Source organism: Mangifera indica, chromosome 3, assembly GCF_011075055.1.
Source record: "Mangifera indica cultivar Alphonso chromosome 3, CATAS_Mindica_2.1, whole genome shotgun sequence".
Taxonomy (NCBI): Eukaryota; Viridiplantae; Streptophyta; class Magnoliopsida; order Sapindales; family Anacardiaceae; genus Mangifera; species Mangifera indica.
In genome coordinates, this window is record NC_058139.1 from 8740584 (window position 1) to 8755847 (window position 15264).

General features: G+C 33.9%; 1 protein-coding gene across 1 annotated transcript in view; it reads right to left on the bottom strand.

The window, feature by feature from the left end:
• The window catches only part of LOC123211338 (COP1-interacting protein 7-like), an 11926-nt gene extending 1179 nt beyond the window's left edge, over positions 1-10747 (bottom strand). The window contains exons 1-9 of the mRNA XM_044629994.1: positions 10381-10747; positions 9629-9761; positions 9360-9542; positions 9169-9268; positions 9049-9079; positions 6452-6494; positions 5729-5881; positions 1863-4038; positions 307-1720 (exon numbers count right to left, since the gene is read on the bottom strand). Coding sequence (XP_044485929.1) covers positions 307-1720; positions 1863-4038; positions 5729-5881; positions 6452-6494; positions 9049-9079; positions 9169-9268; positions 9360-9542; positions 9629-9687 — 4159 coding nt within the window. The 5' untranslated portion in view covers positions 9688-9761; positions 10381-10747. The remainder of the gene's footprint in view (positions 1-306; positions 1721-1862; positions 4039-5728; positions 5882-6451; positions 6495-9048; positions 9080-9168; positions 9269-9359; positions 9543-9628; positions 9762-10380) is intronic.
• Between the last annotated feature and the right edge of the window lie 4517 nt (positions 10748-15264).

Below are 15264 nucleotides of genomic sequence, written 5' to 3' on the forward strand. Positions count from 1 at the left end.
ATAGTTTGATACTTGATATCTATACAAATATTAATAACATTGCAGATAAGCTAAAAGACATTACTTCAAATAGGCTGGTCTGTGATTTTTTCCCTCAGTTAGGAGAAAACTCATCAACTTTCATCTCTATTGTGTTACAGTGAACTTTAATACATACTGCATGGGCCAACCATGATAGTAATACTGGCAGAAGAAGAGAACTTCCAAAAAGATAATAATTTTTGAAACTTATGACAATATATGCAAGAATTTAACCAATAACTATGCCTAGCAAAAAATTGCAAAATGCCTAACAAATCAAGTTACCCCGTTCATTGAACAACTCGCTTTCATTGAAGCCATCATCCGAAGGATGACCCTGAATGAACCCCATTCTGGACTTCCTCAAGTCTTCTGAAGAACGATTGGCAGGATCCCTCCCATCTTCAGTGTCATCATCTCCTTCAGAAGTTGTAGCTGAAATCCAGTCAACCAAACTTTCTGTCCCACGATTTTTCCTTCCAAACTTCAATAATCTCTTAAACCCTTTAGTAACATCCTTTCGGGACTGATTATGAGATGAATTCAAAGCAATGAAAGGTTTCTGTGCACTGCCCCATTTTTTCCTCATGCGTGCAGCATCAGCCTCTGTTTGTGTATGAGAATGAGAATTCCAAGATGCAGGACTCCCAATTGGAGAGTCCAAAAAGGCCTCAATATCTGAGGTCTCATGAGGGTAAGAAAATGGATGATACATGTGTGAGTTCCATGACACGGGACTTTCTCCTGGTGAGTCTTGCAGAGAGCCTACCATACGGAATGTGGAAGGCAAGGGAGCAGGTAATTCAGCAACTGAACTAGGGTCAACTTCAGAAGGAGATCGCAAGGGATCACCATTTTCAGATCCAGAATTACCCACTTTGTCTGATCCCTGGCTTAGTCTTGATTTACCATTATCTATTTCAATACATTCTTCAACCTCCACGGTTTCAAGCTCTTCTTCTTCATCATCCTCTTTTGCCATATTTGTTGAATCTTCAGCCTCAAAAGCCTCATTATATTCTTCCTCATTTCTCAAAGCCTCTGCAGCCATTGAAGCTTTCAGTTTGGCAATACTAGCTCCAGCGCCAGGACCTATGCCATTACCCTTTTTGAGGAATGGCTTTGACTCAGAACTTTTCAAATATTTTTCTTGGAAGCTCTGGTCACTTTGTTCTTTATCAAATTTCGAAGGTGCCAACACAACACCATCAGAATTCAAAGGAGCCATATCAGAGAACTCCATAGGACCAGCAGAACTTTTTCTCAAAGAATTCAACCTCCTGGGCTTTTCTTCCTTGACAAGAGCTACTTCTTCACTAATACTCTTGCTGTGGGCATTATTTCTCACCTGTGAACGGCTTGTCACTTTGCTGACCCCAGAGTAAGGCTTTGTGTTCTCTTTTCTGAAGTCAGAAAAATTCGGAACAGACTGTGCCAGAGGATTTTCTGATTGGGGTCTTCGCCTTTCAGAACCAGAATTGGAATTTTTGCTTGATGACCGAGGAATCGGTGCTGCAGCAGGGCGAGGTGTAGATAAAGACATACTTCTATTAGGCAAAAGCTTCTTAGCTTGAGAACCTTTAGAAGCATTATCCCCAAAAGATGTCTCAATGAATGATCTATCTTGTCCATAATATTTCAGCTCAAACATTTCAGAAAGATCTTCATCTTCTTCACTTTGAATGGAACTTATAGGATGCTGTCAAAAGATTTACTCCATCAAAATTCTCTACATATAAAAGAATAAAGAAACTTTATAAAGCAAAAACCACAAAATAAACCACCAATATTGATTTTGTCAGCTTCAACACTTGCCAACCAAGAACATAAGCATGAAATACCTGCTCAATCTTCATAGTTGATCGAAAATTGAAAGATTTGAGTTTCTCCACATGCTGAGCAGTAGTAGAAACTGAATCCTGTCTGTCTGAGGAACCAGAAAATTTAGCCTTCATCTCAGCCCTGCTTCGCTCAAGACTGTCCTGCATGGCTTTTAACTTGGCTTCCTTTTCTTCCCTTCTAGAACTCCACTCTTCCCTCAGTTTTGCATCTCTTTTCTGCATATACCTCTCATAAAATTTTCCTCTGGACTCGTTAGACAAACCAAGCTCAGAAAAATTCTGCCTCAAGGAATCACCATAATCCTGATTGTCTGATATCTTCATTGGTGTACTGAACATTGCCATATTACTGGAACTCCCAGATGGTTTGATAACAGTGCTTTTGTCAGGAAATTGAGCAGGAGATATTTCTGACACTGTTGGTTTTCTGTGATGTGAACCTACTGCCTGCTCAATATGTGTGTCAGCAGGCTTGCTTCTCCTTGTGGAACTGGACTGATCCTGGGGAACCCGGAGCTTGTGTTCTGCAAAAAGCTTTTCCAATTCATTTGCCTTCATTTTCAGCTCATCATTAAGTTCCTGATTTCCCTTTGACTGCCTTGATCTCTGAACTTGCTCAGCTGGTAATGTTGGAACAGCAGCAAAACCCTCTTGACTCTGTGAAACCTTTTTACCAGAAAAAACTGAACCACTTTCATCTCTCCTACCTTGCAACTTCTTAATCTGTTCAGAACCTGCAGCAACCTGTTTCTGAAACTTCATTCTCTGGCTCCCAGAATCTTCTGCTTTGATCTGTTCCCTTCTGAACACCAAGTCCTTCTTCCCTGCTTCTTCAACTTCTGTAAAAGATTTCCATTGTGGGTGCAATGCCAACTGATCAGCTGCAGAAACTTTATCCCGAGCTTCCCTGACTTTTACTCCAATCCCACCTTCAAACTGTCCTGAGAGAGACCGGGTATGACTTTGAGAAGCACTAAAACGTGAATAAAATGCTAGCTGATGTATCAGTTCAGCATCATCTACTCTATTCTCAGTCTCTCTACCAGAAGTAAAATCTGCCACTCTACCCACAGAATTTCCAGTCTGGATTTGCAAAGCAGCTTGGTCCTTCACCCCAACAATCTCCTGGAAACCGGCTTGAACTTTAAACTGATCACTCTTCTCTCCACTACCTGAAGCACCCTTCAACTTCTCCTGAGAAACCCCTTGATCAGTCACACTAACCTGGTCATTCCTATCTGTGAAAGACTTGAGCTGGTTCACTTGTGAACCCACTTGATCCTTCAAATTCTTTCCACCCTTCGATCCCACCTGTTCCGGAAACCCTCCAATCCTCACTTGCCCCTCACCTTGGTTTTTCAATACAGAATCAGCAACTCTATCTCCCCTGCCCTTAAACTCAACTTTCTCAGAACTCGCCAAATTAATTAAACCTTTTTTATCTTTCTGGTCCTTAATATCCTCTGACACATCTGAAAAAACATTACTTTTGGACTGAGAAAGAGACAATGAAGATGGTGTGCACAAGGGACTATCCGAGAAATTACTTTCCTTTCTTTCATTGCCTAAGTCAATGCTCATATCACTTGCACCACTCCATCTTCTCAACACAGCCTTCTCTGCAGTGCCTGTGTTTGTGTTAGTAGATGAAGATGATACATCAGATGAGAGTCTCCTTAGCTCCACTGATTTTCCAACAACAGGAGGTTTGCTACCAGAGCCTGATGAGCTTTCCTTCTGTTTGTTTTCAAAAAGGTTGATTCTGTCTTGCACACTGAGTCGCCTAGAAGGAGGTTGACTTGTTGATGACTCAGTTACAGCATCCTCTTCTTTCTTCTTCTCTTCCTGGTTTTTTTCCTCTGAGTTCCCTTGCTGCTGCTGTTGTGATGTGAAAATGGACTTGGGCAGCTGACATATGGTGAGTTTTGGTTGGTTAAGATGGTTTTGGTTTTGAGTTGTTCTTTGTTGCTGTTGTTGATGTTGGTCTTGGATGGATGGGTTCTGGGATTTATTTTGAGAAATTTGGTGGGGCCAACTATGGTCTTCATTGGGGTCATCAATTGACATGTCAGATCCCCATGAGGCTCGGACCGCTTGATCATTGACACCTGGCTTCCATGGGCAGATCAGATCTGGTCTTCTTTGACACACTGAGCTAAATTTGGAGCAAGCTTCACTACACAACAAAAGAAATAATACATTAATATAACTGTCATCAAGTTGTGAAAGTAATTAAGAATTCATATAAAACAACAAAAAAGTTAAAATAACTTGAAATTTTAGATCCTTGAATATAAGAAAGCACTCCTATAACTGCTATACCTGCCATGCTGTGACAGATCTATAATATTAGATATTTAACATAAGATTCCTTTAAGGAAGGATACTGGTTGGTGAGCTTTTATATTATAAGATAATACCCATTTGTCACAAATAGTAAAGCCAAATAACAGGTACATCTCAAAAGCCAAATTTGGGTAGCATGTGAGTATGCAGTGCAGAGATTTTTATTTCTCTGCACAGTAGCTTATGTACATAACTTGTGGACCCAGTGTTCAATATAGCCAATACAAGACACAATCATGAATGGGTTTTCCCAGATGTCCTCTAGCAAATCAGAGTTTGGCCCTATGTACTTGAAGAGATCCCAATGCTTCAAACTGGAATAATTGACAAACCAATAAATGAAGGGGTTATTTTCATGTGTACATTACAATTAATAATCAGAAATGTATTCAGAAGCATCTCAAAGTTTTAAGACCCAAAGTATATAATGTAAATCAGAGATCACAACTGTCACTGAGATAGATATTCCCATTTATTGATAAGAACTTGGTAACAATTTCAGCTTAAGCAAGATTCTTTTACATGTAGCTATTTTTGCATATTACTGATCCCTACCAATGAAGAGAACCAACATACGACAACCAGCAGGCCAGCCAATGATTAATTAAATAATAGACATTATTCAACCATAAAATTCAAATGCCAAAATAGAAAACTAGACAGAAAAAACAATTAAATCCACCACTATTAAACTTCTAGCATCTTTACTAAAAATTGAATATGATTAATCTCCTGAACCACAATCCAGCATTGGACGATATTATATGGACATGGAACAAACTTGCATGAAGCATACTTATTTCCTACTGAAAATCTTATCACCCTATTGTAGATCCCAAGTCCTTGTCTAGGCAACCCAACCCATCTAATGTACAAGGTAAGAACTCATTTTCTGAATAATTCAGTAGTCCTTAATAACATTGTAATGTATTAGGCAAAGTTTTGGACCACTGTGGATGTGACCTATAACCATTTCTAACAGCTAAAACAGCTTGACAAGGCCAACTGGTGGCTGAAGCAGAACCTCACCAGGGCCACTTGAAAATCAAATGACAATGAGATACTTCAATTTTGAGTTATTACATACTTTATTCTATAAGATGCAACCATTATCAAAATTATTAACAATCTCTCTCCCTCTCTCTCTTCTGATATCAGTATACACACAAAAACAGAAGTCAGATTGGATTTACAAACATTTAGTCTGTAGAGTTTAATTTTATTGTTTGCTAGAGTTTTGAGTATTACTTATAGGCACCTTCCTATAAGCTTAAACTTTTGAGAGTCAATGGAAACTAAACATAGCATCTGAGCTCATTCAACAGAAGTTATTATATTTGAGCCCCCTAATCAATGTAAGTTTATTAATGAATTTAGCTATGCAAAAGAAGGGGTGTGTTAAAATTCAAGTATTGTTGTTAGTTAAAGTTTAATTTCAACTGTTTGGCTCTTTGCTGTCTCCTTAAGATTCCCAAGTTAATGGTTAATTTAATTGAAGAAAGAATTTCCAGTGTTCTTACTTCAAGCGATGCGCACCAAACTGATCAGCAAAGTACTGGAGTTCAGAAACAGTTTCAGGGTCGAAACCAGCAGATGCTGCACGAGCGTAAGCTGCATTTAAGTCCTGTCTAACTGCAACTAGACGCACATCAATTGCCCTTAAAAGTTCCTTCCTGAAGAAATTGGGACAAGAAACAAGATACTAGTTATAATGCAACAAAGAGATAAAGTGAGAAAGTCTAAATGCCACAACTCAAGTAAGCAACTTTAGTTATAATCTTTGTTTTACATAACAAGGAACTTAAATTATAAGCATTAATCCATTTTCATCATGAGACAAGGCCAACCTTCTGTATGATAGATTTCCACCACCCAATTTTTCCCCAGGAAGCCATTTATTCAATTTCATTATATTTTCTCACAATCGCTTACTATTTATACAAGAAACACAATTAAGTCCCTATGATGGTCCTCAAATCAATTAAAGAAGGCATGTTGGAGCCTCACATTCCTCAAACATGATATCATTTTAAAAGATGAGAACGGTTCCTATAAGATTACTCAACAGCAATGCCTTCAATGGTTGACAATTACATGGATCCAGCATGCATACAAGAACTAAAAATAACAACTGAAAAAGCAACTGCTGTGGCAAATGAAAAATAAGACACCCTTATGAAAATGATCAGACTTTTTAAAAAATGTCCAATTAAATAAGTGAAAGATAGGAGAGGAATTTGTACTTTGTTGCATCAGCTGCTGCTGTTTTTCCAATAACATCCCCACCTACAGCAAATTAGCAAACATTGTGTCAGCATAATCTATGCAATTTCAATCAAAAAAAAAAAAAAAAACTTTGTTATTTCCAGTAGCAAGGAGAATACAGCTAATGGGAGGTACTGAGAATTTAGGATTATCAATAATTCCAGAAAGATGAGATGCCATGATGCAAGAAGGAAAGAAGCAAAGTTATATCCAACAAACACAACATCAAAGAATCGCCAGCCTTTTGCATTTCAAAATAGTATTTTAAATTTTCTGGGCCATTGACCTTTAATAAACAATTGAATCTTTAAGCGTAATTAGAAAAATACTTTTTGGCTTTTAGGAATATAATTTTTCCTTTTTTTTGCTTTTTCTTTACAACTTTTTTTAGTACATCAAAAGCATCTCGCTGTGCAGTGACTGGTTAGAACTAAGGGGCAATAAAGACAAGGTACATATTTAGTAAACAAGGCAACTTAAGCGGAACCCTTGCAGGCCATACCCAATCTCTCATGCTCTCACTCTACATAAGAGAGACTGTGCAAAAATAATCATCACCAAGAATGCTAGTGTGATGATTTTCAGACCTGACATCAATTGGAAAATCTAGATCCTATATTATTTCTCAGCCCATCTTTAGTAGAATGATGAAGGTAACCTGTACCAATAAAGTTATTTGATGTTTCTGCATACACACTTTTCCATGTGCAAGCTTCTGACTTCTCGCATACATGCCAAAGTGGTGGATGAAATTTCAGCTGTTTACAGCAAAAGGGCATTGCCAAAGCACATTCTAACCATGAATAAAAATTTTCCCAATGATAACTTTTCATAACCACTATTTATTGTCATTGGTGTGAAAAAATTTTATCCCAAAACCTTGTACACATCTGCTAAGAACCAACTAAGAGAATTAATTAATGACATAGAGAGCGAAAAATTTTCAGAACATTTTTTTTATAGGAAAGTCAGATTCATGCATTATTGTGAAAAAAACTAAGAAAGTGGATTAGTTTTCCACTACTACAAGAATAGCCCATCTGCAAAAATAAACATTTCCAGTATGCCAGCAGATGTGTATTTCCCATTGGTACGGTCTTCCTGATTCTTCCTATTACCCAATAAGTTTCTCCCTATCTAATTGCCAGTACATAATGAAATATAGCAGCACAGGCCACACAGACAAAATTTGCAACTCTACAAACCTTACATTGTAGACGGTACCAGGCTAAGAAAACTGTTTCAAGAAGCTTTTGAATCAAGCACACTTCCCAAACTGATATAACATCTCATTACTTAAGAGACAATGCTTCTAAGGCAATGCAAATCGCAAATTCATATAGGAGTATTTCTTAAAGAGTCCATGCCCTGAAACCACCTAGTGTTAAATAGCAAAGCAAAGGGAAATAGATTTTTTTAGAAAGTAATAAAAGATCATGTCATGGCATTGCTAGAGAGCTTAATACTAATATTGAGTCCTTCGCCAAGTGGTGTCCAAATATGGTACCAAGGCAGAGATCATAAGTCATGGAATTGGTTTACAATGCTGTCAATGTCAAATTCCTCTCTAAACTTATGATGTGAGAAACAAGAAAAAAGTACTACATTTTAAGAAATCATCCACGAACTAAAGACATTCACTGAAACATAAACATTGAACTTATCATTCTAATGCCTTTGAGCATCAATACACATGATATCTAACAATGGGAAACAGCACCTTGTACTTGCAGAAAGGCAATTTAGCCATATTACAGGCTAGAAGCAGGTAGAATTTATAAATGAGCCCAATCTAGCTCAACCTTAAAATGATACATATTGGATAAGGCAAGCTCATTATGAAAAATGACAACAAATTACCACAACCAGTTTGACTACTATCACTGATTTCTCTTAGTTATCTCTTGGATATTACAATAACTAAGGAAATTTTTCACTTAAGAGAAGTGAACAAGAACATTTGATAACCAAAAATGTGATCAGTGACCTGATACCCTGCTGCTACATGACTATGAATTGGATACATGTTACCAGTAATGTAGAACTCCAGTGAAACTATGTGACTAAACTTTTAGTGCATAGATATATTTCTTCTTATTTCCAAAGGTTAAAGTTCTTGACAAGATTATCAGGCCATCAAAATACATGTTACCAAATCCAAGACATGCTTGAAAAAAACTACAATCATATACGATGTCCTACACAAAAATTATTCCATACAACTCCAATTCTAAAGGAGCCAATGACATATCTATATTTTCCTTGAGAAGATATTTCCATTTTAAGTGCACAATTACATTAAACTATTCGCCTGAGTCTATAACAGAAATCTGTTAATATCTTCTCATTGATTACATCATTACAAGCAGTGAAACCAAAACTACAAAAGATGCTAGTTATGGTGGCATTTTTCAATCACAGTGCAGAGTACTATTACATATCTTCATTTAGTATACCAAGATGTTATACAATTCACATCAGATAAGAATAACAGGCTCAAGATGCAATGTAGTCAGACTAATCCAGCATGGAAAGATAGGGTTAACATGACAAAACCAAAAACAAAGATACACACCTGTCACACCAGAAAGTTGATCCCTAGACCCCTGAAATACAAGTTAACCCACATTCAGAGTACATAGAAGCAATTGTAATTTAAATTCATATCTTCAATAAAGAATCAGACAATTAATACCTGAGAATATATTTTCCTAGCTGCTTCCAACTGAGACATCTCTGCATCAAATGTATTGACCAGTTCCAAAACCTCTGGTGTAGTAACAAAACGCACAAACCTAGAAGCAAGAAGTACCAATCAAATCAAAATATGAATCCAAATCATTCGTCAATGGAGCAACAAATGTCTCAGCAGGCACTAAGTGTAACCTTTCAAGTGTTCCTTTTGTGAACCACGTCTTGGCATTGTCACATTTTCCAACTTCAAGCTTAATTGACTGAACTGCCCTTTCAACCTGTTCCTCTGCAACCTTTAAATGAGTCACAAATGGCTTCACTAACCCTGAGGCAAGCTTCTCAGTGTTCCCATCAGTAGAAACAAACAACTCACACCTGCCCAGATATGAAAGAGTTGTGAAACATACCAAGCCAAATATCATGAAATTAAACAAAAATAATTAAATAAAGAATTTCCTTACCGCGAGTGCCTTGGTGAGAGTTGGAACATCGCATAATCAAGAGGGGTATCTGCCTTCATCTTCTTCCCTCTCCTCTACCTCTACTATATTTACACTACTTCCCTAAACTCCTCATGTACCCACATATACTTCACTGCAGAAAGGAGCCCAGGTTCCCAAATTATTGATCAATTCCCAAAAGCCACGACACTTAAATCAAATTGACCCAAAGCCACCATGCAAGCTTTTGAGGACTAGAAAGTAAATATTACCAAAAATTTCCCATAATTACGCCTAAAACTAATTATCTAAGTACTTTAATTACATATTACACCAACATTATCCAAGTCACACAAAGAAATCAATACTAAATAAACCCACATTTCAAATCAGAACTATATTACATTAAAAGAAGTATACATTAAAACAACTGAATAATAATAGCTAAAAAGAGACTATTTCCAACCAAATGCAAAGCAAAATTCGAACTTGGATCTTAACCCAAAACCCCAACTCAAAAATAAAAAATGTACTAAGAAAGAAACCAACTCGTAATAAAATTAAATCAGATCTGATTCCATCAAAACCAAACTCAAATACGAAACAAACCAAAACCCACTTGCATTTACGCAAATAAAACGAGAATCAAACACCAAACCATCCATAACCCATTTCCACACCCACATAAAGGAATATAAACTGCATGTAAAAAAATCAGAACTTTACCACAAATTAAAATAAATGAAGCTTGGATCGTTGGAAAAAAAGCGTACCTGTGAGGAGAATCAGTGAGATCTATCACAACATTCAGCTTGTATTTACTCTTTTTGTATATCTATATGCTATTGACACTAGTTTCTTCTTTTTCGTGTTTGTGACTGTGGGCTTTGTTTTTTGAGTTTGAAGAAATGAAAAAACAAAACCTTCTACAACAATGACAACATTGTTTTTGCTAAAGTCCTCTCTCTATCCATCTCTCCCTCTATCATTCTCACTTTTAAATTGCTTAAAGACTCTCTCTCTCTTTGTCTACCTATTCTTCTATCTGTATATCCCTTCTCATAGGGATACATTAGATAGAGACAGAGAGAGTGTGTTTGTTTTGAGATTTTTGCTTTGTTTCAGACAAAGGTTCTGTTTTTGAGTAATTTTGTTGAAAAACTAATACTAATTTTATTATTATTATTATGAGAAATGTTCTTGTTTTCCGAGTTTATATCAAATTACCTCTTTGCCCTTACTATCTCTTTGCTTCAAAAGGCCCTTCTTGTGAGGAAACACCATACATAAAAAAAAAAAAATTTATAATTTATTTAATAAATTTGAAAGTTATATTGTTAGCTACCATGAATTTTTGGGCATTATTAACTTAATAAAACTAGTTTTATAAATAATAAATATAATTTTATCGATAAATAATAATATATCATTATATAATTTAATTATTTTGAATTAAAATAGAAAAATATTCAATCACATAATAACATATTATTATTTATGCATAAAATTATATTTATTATTTACACATATAATACTATTTATATTAATTAAGGTTAGATTCGAATCCAATGATATAAGTTCAAAACCAACCTCAATCCAACCAAGTTTGAAATGGCAGTCATGACTCGAGCCTAAATCATGGATTTTGAAATTTTCTCAAGCTCAAGGTTAAGTCATAAAAGTCGAGTTTGACCCAATTCAAGTTTAATAAAAAAATATTTTTTTAATTACAAAGATTTAGTTTTAAAATTTATGTTTTATAATAGAAGGAAAACAGTCTAATTGTGATGAGAAATAAATTTAATTATAATAGATGGAGTGAATTGTCAAAAATTATTTTGATGGAACTTGTAAAATTAGGTTGGGAGCTTATTTACAGCAAGAAAAAAGGGTTTTTGAAGTGTTGGGACTTTTTGAAAATCTTTTGTTACTTATAATGGATTTGTGGGACATACGGCCATGCCCTGATTATTTAACGGTAAATAAAATTAGGGCATTGTCAAATGTCCACATTTCTAAGTTGTTAAATAGAGATTCTAAATTTAACGGTAAATAAAAGTAACCTCATAATATAAAGTTAAAAGAATGATAGTTGGGCACAAGTTCCAGGTAGATACATTTTGGTCCCTAAGGTTTAGCAAATCAAGATTAGATCCAACTGAATTTAACAATAAAGGACGTTTGGTTCCACTTAATAAGAATTACTTTGATAATCTATTTTTTATTACTTATATTACCTTATTTGGTTTGTCAATAATAAAATATTACAATAATACCAATGAAAATATGATAAATAATATATGTGATAATCTGATTACAGTAATGCAATCCAACTAGATTGAGTCTTCTTACATATGATTCATGTAAAAATTGCACATCTCCAAGTGTGACATAGGGAATCACATCTACAAAAGTGTGATCATGTTAGATGGCACATTATTGGTGCTATTCAGAAAGACAAAATCAATTATAGTTGCTAATTCTTACCTTTTCATATATAATCTTATTAGATATGTAAGATCAAACTCTGATTAGTGTGAGATAACAAGGTTACACTTTTCTGATATTACTTTAATATTAAATCTAATCTCATTATCAGCAATTGTAATTAAAGATAATATGAAAATTTCATAAAACTAAAGATAATTAGTGATAATACGAGTATTTATCTTTTAGACATTGTGTTAAAAACCCTCCTAGTGAACAAAGTTAAATTTTGGATGGAAACTTGTCATTTATACTTTAGAAAATGTAGTCTCCCTAAACATTGGGTGAAAAAACGGTCTGGTTAACAAAGTTAAATTTTGGTTGGCAAAAATTACGTAGCTTGAAATTGAAGTTGTGGCTTCCCTATGCAATGTTTGTACAAATTATTATTATTATTGTGGTCTTCTCCACTCAAGAGTTGACATGTGTCACTGCCACCTTGCATTAAGACTTTTTTTTACCTTTAAAAAAGAATTGGGAATGAGCTGAACAGATTGAAGGGAGAGTGTTTTAAGCTGTGTTGATGTTGATAGAATGGTATTGTTTTGTGGTTAGAGAGTGCTTATTGTTTATAGTTTTGAAGTATTTTGGGATTTATATTGGACAGATACTGTGAATTATAATATATGATCGATATGGCTAGCAATGAGTCAATGACATTGGCGCGATTAAAATAAAATTCCCCTTGAAGACATGGAGAAAATAATGTCTAATATTATTGGCTGAGGAATATTAAACATGTCTTTGGATTTTGGAGGAAAAACCCAAAACCTTACCATTTGGATCATAAATTATTATTTTTTCATTAGGACACCTTAAATACAAGCGGTAAATACTTTTAAAAGAATAGTTTAAACAATAAAAAAAAAATTTTATATATAGGAAATGATGAGTTTGAAGGGATATTAATTAAAATTAACAATAATTTTTTCGTTTAAATATTTTTAAGTAAATGTACAGTAATTTTATTTTTATAAACAAATTTAATTTTAATTTCAAGAATACATTTTTGACTAATTATGTTACTCTCAACTAATTATATTAAATTAGATATAATTTTTTTTAAAGATTTGATAAGTTTTGATTCAAAAATTTAGTGAGTCATGTTTTAAGGATTCAAAACATATTTGAAAATTGATAAATTTTTGTTGAAATATAGATAAGAACGAAAAGATTAACATAAGCAAGGAAAATGGTTAATGCAAAATGGTGCGAAGAATCACTGTTCTTTTTTAGATCCCTAATTGAAATCCACCCCTAATTGAAATCATAATTTTAGATCCCTACAATCACTGTTCTTTTTTAACGAAGAGAGTTTAAAATTGGGTTCAAAGTTGTGATCCAGAATTTATGTGCATAATATTATATATTTTTAGTATCTATTTTTTAATATTTGAATTAAAATAAATAAATCCATTATATCTTGACCCCACTATAGGGTTTCAGAAGATAACAATAAGAGCTCAAAGTTAATAAAAGCCATTCTTTACCTCTTCTCACGGTGTATAACCTTAACACTTGCATCTGATAACCACTTGATTTAACTGTTGAAGGAAGATAAGTGATGATTTTCTCAAATTTGAGAGGGGACTATAAATTTTTTTTTTTTTATCATCCGAGGATCCTGTCTGTATTTGTTGGACAGATAAATTAAATGTATTATATGTAAACTCAATATATAGTGATTATACCTATATTATAAAAAGTCACTATACTAGGTAAATTAAAGTTTTACAAACATGATAAAAAGATTCAAACTTAGATTTTCCTTTTAAAAGTTTTAATACTATACAAATTTTGTTAATTTCTAAAGCATGGAGTATGATTTTGTCAAATTAGGAAAAATTATTAATTCCATCATTATCATCCTATTAAAATCAACTTTTAAAGCATATAATAGATGGATGAAATGTCTATTATAACACTAATTACTTAAATTATTTATAGCTAATTATGTGACTCGTAATCAATATTTTTTCTTTGTTCATATTACCAAAATCAATTATATAATTTATTTCTCTAAGATTTTCCCCTTTATGTTAAGTTCTCTTCATTAGTTTTGTTTCATCTTTTGCAAATGTTTTAATACCAAAATTACAATCTTTAATAGTTATAGATAGGCCAAAACGTCTATTCCCACCCAAGGTTTACTAAAATGACAAAGCTTCATCCATTAAGTTTAAAAACCTAAAGTCTTACTTTTTTATAAAAATTCGATGTTTAGGTAAAAGATAAAAATGTCATTTAGTTAAAAGTATTTAAAAAACTTAACATTTTTCACATTTTCTCTCTTAGTTTAAAAATTTAACAATTTTTCTCACTCAAAGTTTAAAAAGTGACCACTTCCCCCTAAGGTTTCTTCTCGTCATTGGAAAATGTGAACTATCTCCGACCTCGTTCCCTCTCACTTCCAATCAGTCTCTTCCCAGGTCATCTTCGTTGGAGACGAAAACGACATGAGAGGGTGACAAGAGAGACCGAGAGGGAAAGAAAACATTGATGATCGAAAAGAAAATGATCGTCAGAGAGAAGGAAAAAAAAATCCTACAGAAAATGGTCACTTTTCAAATATTGGGTGAGAAAAAATTATTAGATTTTTAAATTAATGGAGAAAAATATGATAAATGATATTTTTACTCTTAACCATAATAATGAATTTTAACAGAAGAGTAAGTATTTGAGTTTTTTAAACTTGACAGATAAAACTTTATCATTTTACGAAACCTTGGGTGGGAATAAGTCTTTTGGCCTTATAAATATTTGTGTAAATTGTTGGTGGGCTAACATTTGTAAGACTTGAAAAAACTTTTAAGCCTTGACTTCAAAGGTGTTTTTATTTTTTAAGTTTTAGTGGGTTTTCAGAAGATTTGAAAATTATTTTGGTCTTGAAATTTATTTATCTTTCCGGACGGAAAAAATTAATTCAAAACGAAAATTATTTGCATCATGGCTTTGAAAATCCTAATCATGCAATTATGTCATAATAATTAAGATTTAAAGATGATTATTAGTAACAAAATTAGGAAAGCAAGATCATTTAGTTGGATTCTAATGTTATTAATTCAATCAGGTCAGGGCAAAATTCTAATTTACATGATGATGGTGATATGATCAAACTGAGAGTGAAGATACACATGTTTTGTGGGTCCCTAGCAAGAAGATCACCAGCA